The 16,726-nt window shown below is 44.9% G+C and overlaps 1 protein-coding gene across 1 annotated transcript in view; it reads left to right on the plus strand.

Annotated features, from left to right (window-relative positions):
• The first annotated feature begins 9,299 nt into the window (after positions 1-9,299).
• The window catches only part of LOC123749622 (uncharacterized), a 63,112-nt gene continuing 55,685 nt past the window's right edge, over positions 9,300-16,726 (plus strand). The window contains exons 1-3 of the mRNA XM_069327008.1: positions 9,300-9,372; positions 10,874-10,974; positions 11,767-11,982. Of these exons, the coding sequence (XP_069183109.1) occupies positions 9,300-9,372; positions 10,874-10,974; positions 11,767-11,982 (390 nt within the window). The remainder of the gene's footprint in view (positions 9,373-10,873; positions 10,975-11,766; positions 11,983-16,726) is intronic.

A 16,726-nucleotide genomic window follows, 5' to 3' on the forward strand; every position in this document is an offset into this window, starting at 1 on the left:
GAGAAAGAGAGAGAGAGAGATAAAGAGAGAGAGAGAGAGAGAGAGAGAGAGAGAGAGAGAGAGAGAGAGAGAGAGAGAGAGAGAGAGAGAGAGAGAGAGAGAGAGAGAGAGAGAGAGAGAGAGAGAGGAGAGAGTGGGAGAGAGAGGAAAGAGTGGGAGAGAGAGAGGAGAGAGAGAGAGAGGAGAGAGAGGGGAGAGTATGTGTAAGGGGGATGCGGGGTACTGGGGAGTGGGGGGCGGTGGTTGCTACTTTTCCACTACTAGTAGTGGAAAAGGCCCCAAGTAGGGGCCGTTCTGCTTTTTTCGACGGCCCCGACTTGGCGCACCCGTTTTTAGTTACCCCAGTGAGATTTGACGGCCCCTACTTGGCGCACCCGTTTGAGGAGTAGGTCGGGAGACGGTAGGGGACACACACGATTAAGTGAGGTTCGTGGAAATTCGCCAATTTCTCGAGACATTGAAAGAATATAGAGGCTAGATCATAGTATTTGGCCTCTCGCAGTGTGTAGCTAGCAGGGTGCTACATAGCATAGTCATATCACTAGCGATAGTGCGAAGAAACAAAGTCCCAAGTAGGGGACAAAACGGCCCCAAGTAGGGGCCGTTTTGCTTTTTTCGACGGCCCTACTTGGCACACCCGTTTTTAGTTACCCCAGTGAGATTCGTGTGTGTGTGTGTGCGTGTGTGTGTGTTTGAAGAGTGTGTATTGTAACCTAACTTAACTGTGTGTGTGTTGATACTTAACCTTACCTAGTTGAAAATGTTGATAACTTAGCCTAACCTATCTGTGTGTGTTGATAATGTAACCTAACTTAGCTGTATGTGAGTGCTGATACATACCCTAACCTATCTGTAATTGTTGATAACTTAACTTAGCTTAGTTGTGCATTTATGTTGATACATAACCTAACCTAGCTATGTCTTATTTTTCATTATCTATCATTAGAAGGAACATAACATAGCTAAACTGAAGACTTTTACTAATCTTGAGTAACTTACATATTTCTGTTTCTGAAATATTCTGTTTGAATAGTCCAGTAAGGAAGCCTCTCCTTACTGAGGAGAATAGGGGTAATTCACTCCTCTCTGGGGTTGTTGGGGTGCTGGTGAGGGGTTCCCCACTCTCATCTAAGAATATTTTGTTGTGGACTGTGGTCCCTTGCTTCTCTCCTTTCTCCCTGCGCTTCTTCCTTACGTCTACTGCTGTGATTCTCTCGTCCCTTGACATGTTCCTCTTTTTTGTTCGCCTTCAGAGGGACATTGTATACACTTACATGTAACAGTTGGCTCTTCTTTGCTTGAATTTCCTCCAATGTGGTCACGTTCGTAAACACTATCTTCATGTGTCTACTCACCTATACTCACCTATTTGTGCTTGCAGGATCGAGCATTGACTCATGGATCCCGCCTTTTCACCCATCGGTTGTTTACAGCAATGACTCCTGGCCCATTTCCCTATCATACCTAATTTTAAAATTATGAACAGAGTTTGCTTCCACAACATGTTCCCCCATGTGCATTCCATTTTTCCACTACTCTCACACTAAAAGAAAACTTCCTAACTTCTCTGTGACTCATCAGAGTTTCCAGTTTCCACCCATGTCCCCTCGTTCTGTTATTATTACGTGTGACCATTTCATCTATTTCCACTTTGTCAATTCCCCTGAGTGCTTTATATGTCCCTATCATATCTCCTCTCTCACTCCTTTTCTCTAGTGTCATAAGGTTCAGTTCCTTTAGACGTTCTTCATATCCCATTCCTCGTAACTCTGGGACAAGCCTCGTCGCAAACCTCTGAACCTTCTCCAGTTTCCTTATGTGTTTCTTCAGGTGGGGGACTCCATGATGGCGCGGCATACTCTAAGACTGATCTCACGTAGGCAGTGTAAAGCCTCCTCACTTAGATTTCTCAATGAAGTTCTAATTTTCGCCAGTGTAGGGTACGCCGCTGTCGTTATCCTATTTATATGTGCCTCAGGAGTTAGATTAGGTTTTACGTACACTCCCAGGTCTCTTTCTCGAATCGTTACAGGTAGCCAGTTCCTTTTCATTGTGTACTGTCCCTTTGGTCGCCTATCACCTGATCCCATTTCCATAACTTTACATTTACTCGTGTTAAACTCCAGTAGCCATTTCTCTGACCATCTCTGCAAACTGTTTAAGTCCTCATCATCCTCCGCATTTACGTAAATTAGAAAGAGGATTGGTCCCAGCACCGATCCCTGAGACACTCCGCTCGTTACTGTTCGCCAGTCTGAATTCTCGCCCCTTACCATTACCCTTTGGCTTCTTCCTGTCAGGTAGTTCCTAACCCATGCTAGGGCCTTTCCGCTTACTCCTGCCTGCTTCTCAAGTTTGTATAGCAGTCTCATGTGCGGTACTGTATCAAAGGCCTTTTGGCAGTCCAGAAATATGCAGTCTGCCCAGCCTTCTCTGTCCTGCCTTATCCTTGTTACTTTACCATAGAATTCTAAAAGGTTTGTTAGGCATGATTTCCCTGTCCAGAACCCATGTTGGTGCTTGTTTACAAACCCAATGCTCTCCAATTGCTCAACTAGTCTTATCCTAATTATTCTTTCAAGTATTTTGCAGGGGATGCTTGTCAGTGATACGGGTCTGTAGTTAAGTGCCTCCTCCCTATCACCTTTCTTGAAAATCGGTACGACATTTGCCTCCTTCCTGTGACTGGGCAATTCTCCCAACATAAGTGACTCAATAAAGATCATTGCCATAGGCATGCTGAGAGCCTGCGCTGCCTCTTTTAATATCCACGGTGATACTTTGTCTGGTCCAACCGCTTTAATTGCATCCAGAGTTGTCAACTGTCTCATTACCTCCTCTGCTGTCACCTCTATATCTTAGTCTTTCTTCTAGGGTAATCTCTTCTAACAATGGGAGTCGCTCAGGCTCGGTTGTGAACACTCCATGGAAACTTGCATTCAGTACCTCGCAGATTTCCTTGTCACTTTCTGTATATGCCCCTTCTGTTTTCCTCAGTCTTGTCACTTGGTCATTTACCTACATCTTCCTTCTTATTTGGCTATTTAGTAATTTAGGTTGCTTTTTCATTCTGATTGCAATATCATTCTCATAATTTCTTTCTGACACTCGTCTTATGTGTTTGTAATCGTTCCTAGCTCTGTTACATCTAATCCTGTTGTCCTCTGTCCTTTGTCTTCTGTACTTCCTCCACTCCCTCCTGCTTCTCACCTTTGCTTCCTGACACTGTCTATTAAACCATGGGTTATTATATTCCCTCCTGCTTTTTTTCTTTATTGTTGGAATAAATCTCTCTTCAGCCTCCTTGCATTTGCATATGACTTGGTTCATCATACCTTGCACTGTTTTTCCTCTAAGTTCTTCCTCCCACTGCACTTCTCCCAGGTAGTCCCTTATCCTTCTGTAGTCCCCTTTTCTGTAATCAAGTCTCCTTTCCCGGACCTCTTGTCCTTTGGTCACAATTTTAAGCTCCATCATGTAGTCAAAGACTAGGACACAATGGTCACTGGCTCCTAGTGGTATTTCATGTTCCAACTGCTCGATGTCTTCTACATTCTGGGTGAAAATGAGATCTAATAGGCTGGGTGTATCCCCTCCTCTTTCCCTAGTATCTTCCTTCACATGCTGCGTTAGGAAATTCCTGTCAATAACGTCTACCAGCTTCGCTCCCCAGGTCTCCTCCCCGCCATGGGGATTCCTCGTTTCCCAATCTATCTCTCCGTGATTTAGGTCCCCCATGACCAGCAGCTTCGCTCTCATTCTATGCGCTATAGTTGCTGCCCTCTGCAGTTCATCTATACATGCCCTGTTGCTGACCTCATATTCCTACCTGGGCCTTCTACTGTTTGGTGGGGGATTGTAGAGTATCAAGATTACAATCTTCTTCCCATCCACTGCCAGAGTTCCATGTATGAAGCTCGTGCTTTCATTGGTACCCGGATTTTCCAGCTCATCAAACATCTATTTCCGCTTTATTAGGAGTGCCACTCCTTCTCCCTGTCTCTGTGTCCTTTCTTTTCTTATCACCTGGTACCCCTCTGGAAAGATTGCATCCGAGATCATGCCATTTATTTTAGTTTCCACTATTGCCACTATGTCTGGGTCTGCCTCACTAAGTCTTTCTTTTATCTCTTCTGCTTTATTGGCTACCCCATCAGCATTGGTGTACCAAATCTTGAGACTCTTCTTGGAAACTCGGGTGTCAGAGTTCTCCCTTTCACCGGGGGTCTGGGGGGAACTGGGGGGTGTCTGGGGGGCGAGTGGGGCCTGTGGGGGTGAATGGGGGTGTGCTAAGGGGGTGCCTGGGAGTGCCTGGTAGGCGAATGGGGTCTGGGCATCTAGGGGGGGGGGGGTAGGAAGAGCATAATGGGTCTGAAAGTTAGGGGTCTGAAAAGCATAGGGGGGTTGAGAAATAGAGTGAGACTGAGAGTCAGATAAAGGTTGAGAGGTTGGGGGGGAGAGGGATATTGAGGGCAGAGGGCTGAGAGAAGAATGGAGCATGGGTGCTGGGAGTGGAAGAGAGGGTGTATTAGTAAGGGGGGAATTGGGGGTAGGTGGGGGTTTTGGGGTAGAAGAGGGGAAGAGGGAGATGGGGGAAGGTGTTAGGGGGTCACAAGGTGAGGGGGTTAAATGTGGGCTGGAGGTGCATAGGAGGTGTGTGTGGTGTGTGTGTGTGTGTGTGTGTGTGTGTGTGTGTGTGCGTGTGTGTGTGTGTGTGTACTCACCTAGTTGTGTTTGCAGGGGTTGATCTCTGGCTCTTTGGTCCCGCCTCTTAACCGTCAATCAACAGGTGTACAGATTCCTGAGCCTATTGGGCTCTATCATATCTACACTTGAAACTGTGTATGGAGTCAGCCTCCACCACATCACTTCCTAATGCATTCCATTTGTCAACCACTCTGACACTAAAAAAGTTCTTTCTAATATCTCTGTGGCTCATTTGGGCACTCAGTTTCCACCTGTGTCCCCTTGTGCGTGTGCCCCTTGTGCTAAATAGCCTGTCTTTATCTACCCTATCAATTCCCTTCAGAATCTTGAATGTTGTGATCATGTCCCCCCTAACTCTTCTGTCTTCCAACGAAATGAAGTTTAATTCCCGTAGTCTCTCCTCATAGCTCATACCTCTCAACTCGGTTACTAGTCTAGTGGCAAACCTTTGAACCTTTTTCAGTTTAGTCTTGTCCTTGACTAGATATGTACTCCATGCTGGGGCTGCATACTCCAGGATTGGCCTGACATATGTGGTATACAAAGTTCTGAATGATTTTTTACACAAGTTTCTGAATGCTGTTCGTATGTTGGCCAGCCTGGCATATGCCGCTGATGTTATCCTCTTGATATGTGCTGCAGGAGACAGGTCTGGCGTGATATCACCCCCCCCCCAAGTGTTTTTCTTCCTCTGACTCCTGAAGAATTTCCTCTCCCAGATGATACCTTGTATCTGGCCTCCTGCTCCCTACACCTATCTTCATTACATTACATTTGGCTGGGTTAAACTCTAACAACCATTTGTTCGACCATTCCTTCAGCTTGTCTAGGTCTTCTTGAAGCCTCAAACAGTCCTTAATCCTCATAATTTCGGCATCGTCCGCAAATATTGAGAGAAATAAATCTATACCCTCCGGGACATCATTAACATATATCAGAAACAAGATAGGACCAAGTACACAGCCCTGTGGGACTCCATTGGTGACTTCACGCCAATTGGAGGTCTCACCCCTCACCGTAACTCTCTGCTTCCTATTGTTTAGGTACTCCCTTATCCACTGGAGCACCTTACCAGCTACACCAGCCTGTCTCTCCAGCTTATGTAACAGCCTCTTATGCGGTACTGTGTCAAAGGCTTTCCGAGAGTCCATGAAAATGCAGTCCGCCCAGCCCTCTCTTTCTTGTTTAATCTTTGTCACCACGTAGAATTCTATTAAGCCAGTCAGGCAAGATTTACCCTCCCTGAACCTGTGTTGGCGATTTGTCACAAAGTCCCTTCTCTCCAGATGTGCTACCAGGTTTTTTCTCACGATCTTCTCCATCACCTTGCATGGTATACAAGTCAAGGACACTTGCCTGTAGTTCAGTGCCTCTTGCCTGTCGCCCTTTTTGTATACTGGGACCACATTCGCCGTCTTCCATGTCTCTGGTAGGTCTCCCGTCTCCAGTGACTTACTATACACTATGGAGAGTGGCAAGCAAAGTGCCTCTGAACACTCTTTCAGTACTTATGGTGAGATCCCGTCTGGACCAACAGCCTTTATAACATCCTGATCCAGCAGGTTTCTCTTGACCTCCTCTCTCGTAATTTCGAACTCTTCCAAGGCCGCCTGGTTTACCTCCCTTTCTCCTAGCACAGTGACCTCACCTTGTTCTGTTGTGAAGACCTCCTGGAACCTCTTGTTGAGTTCTTCACACACCTCCTTGTCATTCTCTGTATACCTGTCCTTGCCTCTTCTAAGTTTCAATAGCTGTTCTTTCACTGTTGTTTTCCTTCTGTGGGCTTCTGTGGAGTAGCTTTGGCTCGGTCTTGGCTTTGTTTGCTATATCATTTACAAAACTTTTCTCTGCTTCTCTTCTCACCCTGACGTACTCATTCCTGGTTCTCTGGTATCTCTCTCTGCTTTCTGGTGTTCTGTTATTCAGGAAGTTCCTCCACGCCCTTTTGTTCAGTTTCTTCGCTTCCATACATGCCCTATTATACCATGGATTCTTCTGTTGATTCTTGGATTTTTCCCTTTGGGCCGGGATGAACCTGTTTACTGCCTCCTGACACTTTTGGGTGACATAGTCCATCATACCCTGTACAGACTTATCTCTGAGGTCTGTGTCCCAAGGTATTTCCCTTAGGAAACTTCTCATGTTTGTGTGTGTGTGTGTACTCACCTAGTTGTACTCACCTAGTTGTGCTTGCGGGGGTTGAGCTCTGGCTCTTTGGTCCCGCCTCTCAACATAGGTGTGTGTGTGTGTGTGTGTGTGTGTGTGTGTGTGTGTGTGTGTGTGTGTGTGTGTGTGTGTGTGTGTGTGTGTGTGTGTGTGTGTGTGTGTGTGTGTGTAAGTGTGTGTGTGTGTGTGTGTGTGTGTGTGTGTGTGTGTGTGTGTGTGTGTGTGTGTGTGTGTGTGTGTGTGTGTGTGTGTGTGTGTGTGTGTGTCTGTGTGTGTGTGTGTCTGTGTGTGTGTGTGTGTGTGTGTGTGTGTGTGTGTGTGTGTGTGTGTGTGTTTGTGTGTGTGTGTGTGTCATGTTTCTTATGTGTGTGAGTGTGAGTCATGTTCTTTGTGTGTTAATGTGATTCAAGTTCCATGTGTGTGTGAGTCTAATTCATGATCCTTTAGTGTGAGTGTGACTCATGTTCCTTGTGTGAGTGTAACTCGTCTCTTACATCTTGTTCCTTATGTGTGAGTGTGACTCATGTTCCTTGTGAGTGAGTGTGACTCATGTTCCTTGTGCGTGAGTGTGACTCATGTTCCTTGTGCGTGAGTTTGACTTTTGTTACTTGTGTATGAGTGTGAATCGTCTCACACATTATGTTCCTTGTTTTTTAGTGTGACTCGTCTTTCACATCATGTTCCTTGTGTGTAAGATTGACTCAACTATCATATCATGTTCCATGTGTGTGAGTACAACTTATGTTCATTTTGCGGCAGTGTGACTCAGGTTCCTTGTGTGTGGTTATCTTGAGGTTATCATGAGATGATTTCGGGGCTCAGTGTCCCCGCAGCTCGGACCTCGACCAGGCCTCCTTTTTGTTACACACCCCCTGGAAGCAGCCCGTAGCAGCTGTCTAACTCCCAGGTACCTATTTACTGCTAGATAACAGGGTCATCCGGGTGAAAGAAACTGCCCATTTTTTCCGCCTCCACCGGGAATGGAACCCGGAACCTTAGGACTACGAATCCCGAGCGCTGTCCACTCAGCTGTCAGGCCATAAGTCAGGTGTGAGGGTAACTCGCCTCAAATATCATGTACCTTGTGTGTGTGTGTGTGTGTGACTCACGTTTCTTGTGTGTGAGTGTGAATCATGCTCCTTGTGTGAGTGTCTCGTGTTCCTTGTGTGTGAGTGTAACTCATGTTACTTGAGTGTGTGTGTGACTCATATTCCTTGTATGTGAGTGTGACTCGTCACTCACATCATGTTCCTTGTGTGTGAGTGTGACTCGTCTCTCACGTTATGTTCCTTGTGTCTGAATGTGACTCATGTTCCTTGTGTTTGAATGTGACTCATGTTCCTTGTGTTTGAATGTGACTCATGTTCCTTGTGTTTGAATGTGACTCATGTTCCTTGTGTTTGAATGTGACTCATGTTCCTTGTGTTTGAATGTAACTCATGTTCCTTGTATGTGAATGTGACGTAAGTTGCTTGTGTGTGAATGTAGCTCATGTTCCTTGCGTGTGAGTGTGACTTGTCTCTCACATCATGTTCATTGTGACTCGTTATGAGAAACAAGTAAATGAGGTAACAATGAGTGAGACAATGATGAACTCACTACATTTGAGAGAGTTAATATATGTGAGGCAGGAGTGTCAGGACTGGTCCATGACTTACTGAGGCAGGTGTGGGGCTCTTATAGGCATTTGTGCTTGACTATGAATGATGAGTATATGTGACTGTGTCTGAGTCAGGTGTGTGGCTCTTACAGGCATCTGTGCTTGACTATGAATGTTGAGTATATGCTGTGTATATGCTATATATGAGTATATGCTGCTGTGTCTGGAGCAGGTGTGTGGCTCTTACATACATCTGTGTTTGACTATGAATGATGAGTATATGTGACTGTGTCTGGGGCCGGTGTGTAGCTTTTACATACATATGTGTATGATTGTGGATGCTGAGTGTCTATGACTGGGACTGAGGCATGTGTGTGACTCCTACATACATCTATGCTTGACTATGAATGATAAGTATATGTGCCTGTGACTGAGGCAGGTGTGTGGCTCTTACATATATCTGTGCTTGACTATGAATGTGTAGAATATGTGACTGTGCCTGAAGAAGGTATGTGACTCTTACATTTATTTGTGCTTGACTATGAATGTGGAGAATTTGTGACTGTGACTGAGGCAAGTTTTGTTCTTACATGCAACTGTGGTTTATTTTGAATGAGGAGTATATATGACTGATTAAGGCAGGTGTGTGACTCGTACATACATCTGTGCTTGATGTAAGACTATAATGTCATTGGTAGTACATATCTTACCACCGAAAGCTCCTTCCAAGTTCAAAATCTTCTCTAAGACCGTCCATGAAGTCATCGATTGTAAATCCAAGTTTTCCGCCACAAGGTTAAGGAAAAATATATAATTTTCTACTACCATGAACAACCAGTCCCTCACCTGGCAGTCAAACTGTGTTCCAAAGTTGAAGTTGTTAGCCTTCAAATCTGCATGTAAATCCTATAAGGATTCATCCTGATTTTTGATGACTGAATCCATCCTGATTCTTTATTCGAAATCCATCAAACTCCTGTGATATGAAGGTTTCACTATATTATGACGTTTAAGCAGGATAATCAGGTTTTCATAGATCTTCGTATGGGATAGCTCTTGCGCGTACACGTTACCCAGTACACTATACTGTTGTACCCAGTAAAACTAAGAGCACTGCTCTCTTGTTTGTGTCCACCTTAATCCCATGATTCTCGAAGATTTCTTCTAGGAGGTTCAGCCTCAGATCCAACGAGATCTTAGTAGCACCAAACTGTTCCATTTTCACTAGTGACACCATCGAGGAAGCAGCCATGCTTATTGGGTTGAGCACAACTCACTGTTGTCTAAGTTATTCTGCCCGTCCACACGACATGCTCTCTGATGCTTCTCACCTCGTCTTGTTCCCGAGCTCATCAGCTTCTGTTAATCCTCGTCGCCACTGTTATATTCGGCGGTAAGAGAAACGAACGTGTGATCCACATGGCGTTTATTTACAACAAACAATGTAGTCACTAGTTATAGGTGCCATGAGTATAAACATTATATTCCTTATACACAAATGAGCATCGGCTCTCATACCCTAATCTTACAACATACCCTAATCCTAACACCTTCTATGATACCAACCACCATAACAATCATCAATTATAGAGACAGACCCCACTTGACCATGAAACTGACCTTCACATCGGTAGCTGCAGCGGACCCTGCTACCTCACAGGGGCTCAAGTGTTTTGGTGTCAAAATTCCTCCAGCCTATGTTCAGAATGAATGCTATTACAATCTTAAACAGCGTTTCAATTGTTAACAGTATACACACTCCGCCAATAAATGCCTGGAATGCGTCACCAAGTGCAGTAACTGCTCTGTAAACCACCGCTACACCGTTTGTTAGGCTGATTTCGAACATTATCTACTCTGCAATTGTGATCACGTTCTTATTTCCCATCATCACCTGTTGCCCACGCAGACAGGAAGTAATACAGAAAATTGTTGACTCGAGGCAACCTTCCTCCTCCACCAGCAACCAGCTCTAACTCTTCAGCGCCTTCTACCCAATCAGAAGCTTTTGCTGCTCTACCAGACGGTGGTTCCACCTCCCAGACTTTCCAGCCTTCTCATTAAGGCCCAGCGCCCATTCAGCACCCCAGCCTCGGCCTTCTTCAAATGCTGGTATTGTACCAGCTATTCTCCGCCTCGCTGAGAGGATTGCTGGGTCGGACAATCATTTTTCGTTGCAATATTCAAATCACTGTATACTGCTAATGGCTTAGCAACCATCTGTATTCCTGAGACAGTGCTTGCTGCCCCAGAGCCTACGCCTTCACATCGACGACACCTGCTTCGGTACCACGCGCCGTCCCTGTAGCTGAACAGCCTGCTCCCGTGCCTCCACCTACTACTGACGTTCCACGGATCGGAGTGCACCCACTTAACCTCCTACTCCTGCTACTGCTACAGCTCCCACTCCACAGCCTTCTCCACGGCCCCATGCTACTCAACCTTCTATGAATACTGGTGCTGCTATCGACTCGGCTGAATCGTCAGATGAAGAAGACTCTGTTGGGACACCACCCTCTCCTCAACAAAAGTTTCTACTGCCCTGAAGACTTCCTACTACCTTCTCCACAGCTACTACCTCGAACCACAGCACCTCCATGTCTACAAAAAGCAAGAGTGCCAAGAAAACCAACGACTCAAGACTGGATAAAGTAGTCAGAGGAAAGAAGATACCTGCAATCAGAAGACCGACGAATGAAGACCCATGAATAATGTGACACCATCGACTACCACAAACTAACTCCACTCACCAATAGTCAGCGGCTCGAGTGCCGAATCCCTGTATGCACTACCAAGAACGCTTCACTCAGCCTTCAAGAAATAAACCGAAATTCAACTTTGCGGTGGATTGGCCACCGCTTTGTACTTCCCCTCTCTGCCTCGTCTCCAGTTCCCTGCTCAAGTTTTGTGCACCCTCGCCCCGCTCTTCCATCCCCTGCTTACAAGGCCTATGTTTTGTTTCCAATTTCGAACATATTACATTAATCTGAACCTTACTTACGTGGTTTAGGGAAAATGCGAGTAACACAAGTTAATTTTTTTTTCATCATAAGTCTGACAGTGTGATATCATTTTGTTCTGCAAGACGGCAATGATTATCTAGCTTAGGAAAACACGGCACTGATGAGGAGTATATGTGACTGGGGCTGAAGCAGGTGTGAGACTATGGCAGAGGCATATTTTTGTTACATTGTAATAACTGACGGCAGCAGTTGTATGGTTAATAAGTAGACTAACATCTCCCAAGGCAGGATGGTAAACAATGATAGTAATTGTAGTATGGTTATTGACAGGAGGAACATCCCCCATGGTGGGATGGTGGACGCTGCAGATGTGATGGGAAGGTCTGTGTTCCTGAGAAGGAAGTCTCGAAGGTGTCCTTGGAGGGCGTGGGCGGCACGTGTGGGCGGCGGGCGTGGGCGGCAGGACACAAGCAGCGGGTGGTGTCCCATTCCGTGTTTGGTAACAACTCCGAATATTGGCTGGGACTTGATGACCTCCTAGTAACGGTAAGGCATATTTACCTGTCATCCACACAGTGTTGGTCACATCCAGCAATCTGTCCGTACAGAGGATATCACCTCGAGGGAATGGATTGGGAATGACTACATAATTTGTTATTACTTACTTTTTATCCATGCTTAGGTTAGGTTCAATTTACTTAAGGTTAAGGTTTAATTAGGTTAAGATTTAGTTTGGTTAGATTAGGTTAGGTTAGGTTAGGTTTCATTACGTTTGGTTACGTTAATACAATGTAATATTGACGATAATATGACATTTGGAATTCAAAAACTATTTCAATCTGCCCTCGAATTTCGTTAACAGAAATCCAAATTCTTCAAAGAAAACGTTTTCAGCATACTCTTTTTTTATATTTTAAACCATCGATTTTAATACATTAACATTATAACTTGGGAATAATCTCTGTTAACGATAAAAGGAAATTTGCCAGTTTTCATGTAGTTTATTACCGGAACCGTAATATGCCTTTGAACCATCACATATATCTGGATAACTATGCAGGTGGTTTGTTTTCTCTTCGTAATGGATTTGTCCTAAGAACATGCTGCATCCTGATACTGGTGAGGACGACCGCTTGGCAGAGTTCACCGCACTCTACGCTGAGGACATTTTAAATCCTTGAAAACGTGAATGATGTCACAGACACGTTATGCTGTTCAATATCAGAGTTCCCCAGTAACATTAAGCTTGGAAGCGAAGTCGCTGAACCTCTAGAGTGAAGTAGAATGCACACGGACTAAGTTTGGTTAATTGTAATTATATATGGAACATTAGCAGAAATGTTATTGAAGGTAAATAACATATATGATAAACTGTACGAATACTGTAATAATATTTATTTTTTTATGTTACGATGCTGCATTTTCTCTGATTTCCTCAAGAAAATGCATGTAAAAGTGAGTGATAACCCTCTGGTTATTTCAAGGTAATAAGGAGTTTGTTCTTTCAGAGTAACCCAATAATGTATATATTTTAACCCTCAAGTCTAGCCAGGATCTCTCTCCTGGGTTTAGTTTTAAGCACTGAGCTTTCTAAGAATTCACAAATATTGGCTTACAAGACAATTATCTAGAATAATTCCCAGGAAAAACCCTCGCTATAACATATAAATCATATAACTATAACAATAAAAATTAACGAAGCAATTTATCCACACATAATATATATGGATATAATCATATAAGTCTGCTAACTTTCAAAACTTATTGCATTCTCTAATCTGACACACTTGGTACCTACATGAATAATCAATATCGCAAGAAAGCATATGTGATTATGAGAGTCATAGATTAAATGGGAACTAATTAATCATCACCACCAAACATTAGAAACATTGTCAAAAACTCAAACACAATATATGAAAAGTATAATTGATAGTGACTTAATAGTTTCACCTCAGTATAGCGGGGCATCTGGACTACTCTTTTTCTCTTCAAATTATCTCCTTAGAGCCTTAAGTGATTTATGTTACTCCTCAAGGTCTCTGATGAAGAATTATTGGTCTCATCTTAGAGAGTGTCTCAATACTGGTCTGTGGCACGGATTGCTAGTCACCACAACCTCACTACACATTATGTCTGTGTCTGTCTTTTGTACACTAACTCCCATGGGAACACTATTCAACTTTAAATCACTTTACCCAAATACTGGCTATACTGCGTTAATATTGGCTCTGGTTCTACTGAAAACAACAATTTGTTTTTAACCCTGTTTTCTATTATGTTTTGAAAACGTTTTTTTTTTTGAGTTTGTAAAAACAAATATAAAATAATTATAAAACAATTATAACCTAACCCTAACCCCAGTTAGGGTTAGGTTAAAGAAAGTTTGGTTATGTTAAAAATGGAGTTCAGATCCTGTATATGAAGCTAGGTTAAGATTGGCATGGTTGAATTTATGTAGAGAAAATGCCCAATACTAGCACATAACTATTAAGCCCAGGTAACAGGTGATCAGTTGGGTCAGGTTGGTTATATTGATGTAAGACCAAAATCCCCCCCCCCCACCCCACCCCACCCCAAAAAATGGCTAAGAATAAAATGTAATATTGAACCAAGATCCTGTATCAGAGGTCAGGTCCAGGGCAGTTGGCGTTGATGCAAAAACAACAATTTCCAAAGAAAATGTTACATTTAACGTTAGGTCAAGTCAAGGTAGGTTCACTGTTGTTGAGTTGATGTTTAAAAACAAACACTTTCCTATCAATATAGTTGCAATATCAAGCAGATTACCCAGCAAACACAAAACGTTTTCTGACGTTATTAATTGGTCACTGGAAGGTGACACTGTAACTATTTATAAAGTCGTTTTTTTTAACAAATAAAATACGTTAATTTCATTCAACCAAATTGCTAACCTTTATTGTAAACTTATAAATGAGGTTTCAATACGTGTCGAATTTAAGTGCCATTACTTAATGTGTGTGTGTCTGTTGGTGGTTGTGTGTTAATTGGTACTCACCTAGTTGTTGTGCTTGCATGGGTTGAGCGCTGGCTCTTTGGTCCCGCCTCTCAACTGTCAATCAACTGGTGTACAGATTCCTGAGCCTACTGGGCTCTATCATTTCTACATTTGAAACTATATATGGAGTCTGCCTCCACCACATCATTACTTAATGTATTCCATTTGTTAACTACTCTGACACTGAAAAAATTCTTTCTAATGTCGCCATGGCTCATCTGAGTACTAAGTTTCCACCTGCGTGTCCTTGTTCGTATTCCACCTGTGCTAAAGAGTTTGTCTTTGTCCACCCTCAGTGAGGGTAAGGGTTGGTGTAATGAGGGTGTTGGTGGGTGTAGTGAGGAGGTGGGTGAGTGTGGGTGGGTGTAGTGAGGGTGTGGGTGGGTGTAGTGAGGGTGTGAGTGTGTGTGGGTGTAGTGAGAGAGTGTGTGTGGGTGGCTGTAGAGAGGGTGTTCTTTTGGTTGATGGGTGTAGTGAGGGTATTGGTTGGTGGGTGTAGTGAGGGTGGGTGAAGCAAAGGGTGTGGATGTGTGTGGGTGGGTGTAGTGAGGGTGTAGATATGTGGGTTGGTGTAGTGAGGGTGGGTGGGTGGGTTGTTATCTTGAGATGATTTCGGGGCTTTAGTGCCCCCGCGGCCCGGTCCTTGACCAAGCCTCCACCCCCAGGAAGCAGCCCGTGACAGCTGACTAACACCCAGGTACCTACTTTACTGCTAGGTAACAGGGGCATAGGGTGAAAGAAACTTTGCCCATTGTTTCTCGCCGGCGCCCGGGATCGAACCCGGGACCACAGGATCACAAGTCCAGTGTGCTGTCCGTTCGGCCGACCGGCTCCATGTAGTGAAGGGTGTAGTGAAGGTGTGGGTGGGTGTAGGTAGCGTATGGGTGTGAGTGGGTGGGTGTAGGTAGGGTATGGGAGCGTGTGGGTGGGTGTAGGTAGCGTATGGGTGTGAGTGGGTGGGTGTAGGTAGGGTATGGGTGTGAGTGGGTGGGTGTAGGTAGGGTATGGGTGTGAGTGGGTGGGTGTAGGTAGGGTATGGGAGCGTGTGGGTGGGTGTAGGTAGCGTATGGGTGTGAGTGGGTGGGTGTAGGTAGGGTATGGGTGTGAGTGGGTGGGTGTAGGTAGGGTATGGGTGTGAGTGGGTGGGTGTAGGTAGCGTATGGGTATGAGTGGGTGGGTGTAGGTAGGGTATGGGTGTGAGTGGGTGGGTGTAGGTAGCGTATGGGTGTGAGTGGGTGGGTGTAGGTAGGGTATGGGAGCATGTGGGTGGGTGCGTGTAGTGAGGGTTTGTACTCACCTAAATGTATTCACCTAGATTTGCTTGCGGGGGATGAGCTTTGGCTCTTTGGTCCCGTCTCTCAACCTTCAATCTATTGGTGTGCAGATTCCTGAGCTTCTCAAGCTCCATCATATCTACATTTGAAACTGCGCATGGAGTTTCACCACGCAACTTCCTAGTGCATTCCCTTTTCTAACTACTCTGACATCGAAAAAGTTGTTTCTAATGTCTCTGTGGCTCATTTAGGTACTGTGTTCCCTTCCACCTGTGAGGGAATCTGGATTCCCTCAGCTAGTTTTCCTAGTTTCTAGATTAGGCTAGTCACTCTAGGGACTCTAGAAACTGAAGCTTTCAAACTAACATATACTTGTGGGGTGTTGAATGAAAGCTCTTGCTATGGACTATCATTTGTGAGTAGTTAGAAGTCTGTGATTGCTCTGTAGAGAGAATTACAGAGATTTTCCTGTTTCTGTGAAATAGGATGAGGAGGTGAGAGTGAAGTGGTATGAGAGGATACTTGACTAAAACCGTTAGATGTGGGGGGAGAGTGGGGTGAACGTTGCCCCCCCCCCCCCCACCATGTGAAACATTGCGCCTTGTCTTTAGGCCTCCCCCTCCTTGTGACGTCACAGGACGCTTGAGGGTGAGTGAGGCCTGTGATTGGGGTAGGCATGTCTGGTCTGAGCTGTGTTTTGGCGCGAACGGCTGTGATTGGAAGCGGCACGAGGGAACAGTGCCGGCTTCGTGCTGATTGGTCAAGACAAAGTAGGGGAGGAGGTATGGGCATTTTGAGTTTCCTTAGCCCGCGAAATCGTCAGTTTGAGCAGGGTAGCAGGTGGACGAGGACGTGGCTGGGTGGAGGGGAGAGTTTTCCCCCTCCACCCCCATTAATCGCGGACGTTACCATGTTGTCTAGCAGGGATGGTACTCCTGCCATCCCGGGTTGTGTCTAGGCCCAATTTTCGTGAAATTTGAGGGCCGACGAGGTACGG

Source organism: Procambarus clarkii, chromosome 2, assembly GCF_040958095.1.
Source record: "Procambarus clarkii isolate CNS0578487 chromosome 2, FALCON_Pclarkii_2.0, whole genome shotgun sequence".
Taxonomy (NCBI): domain Eukaryota; kingdom Metazoa; phylum Arthropoda; class Malacostraca; order Decapoda; family Cambaridae; genus Procambarus; species Procambarus clarkii.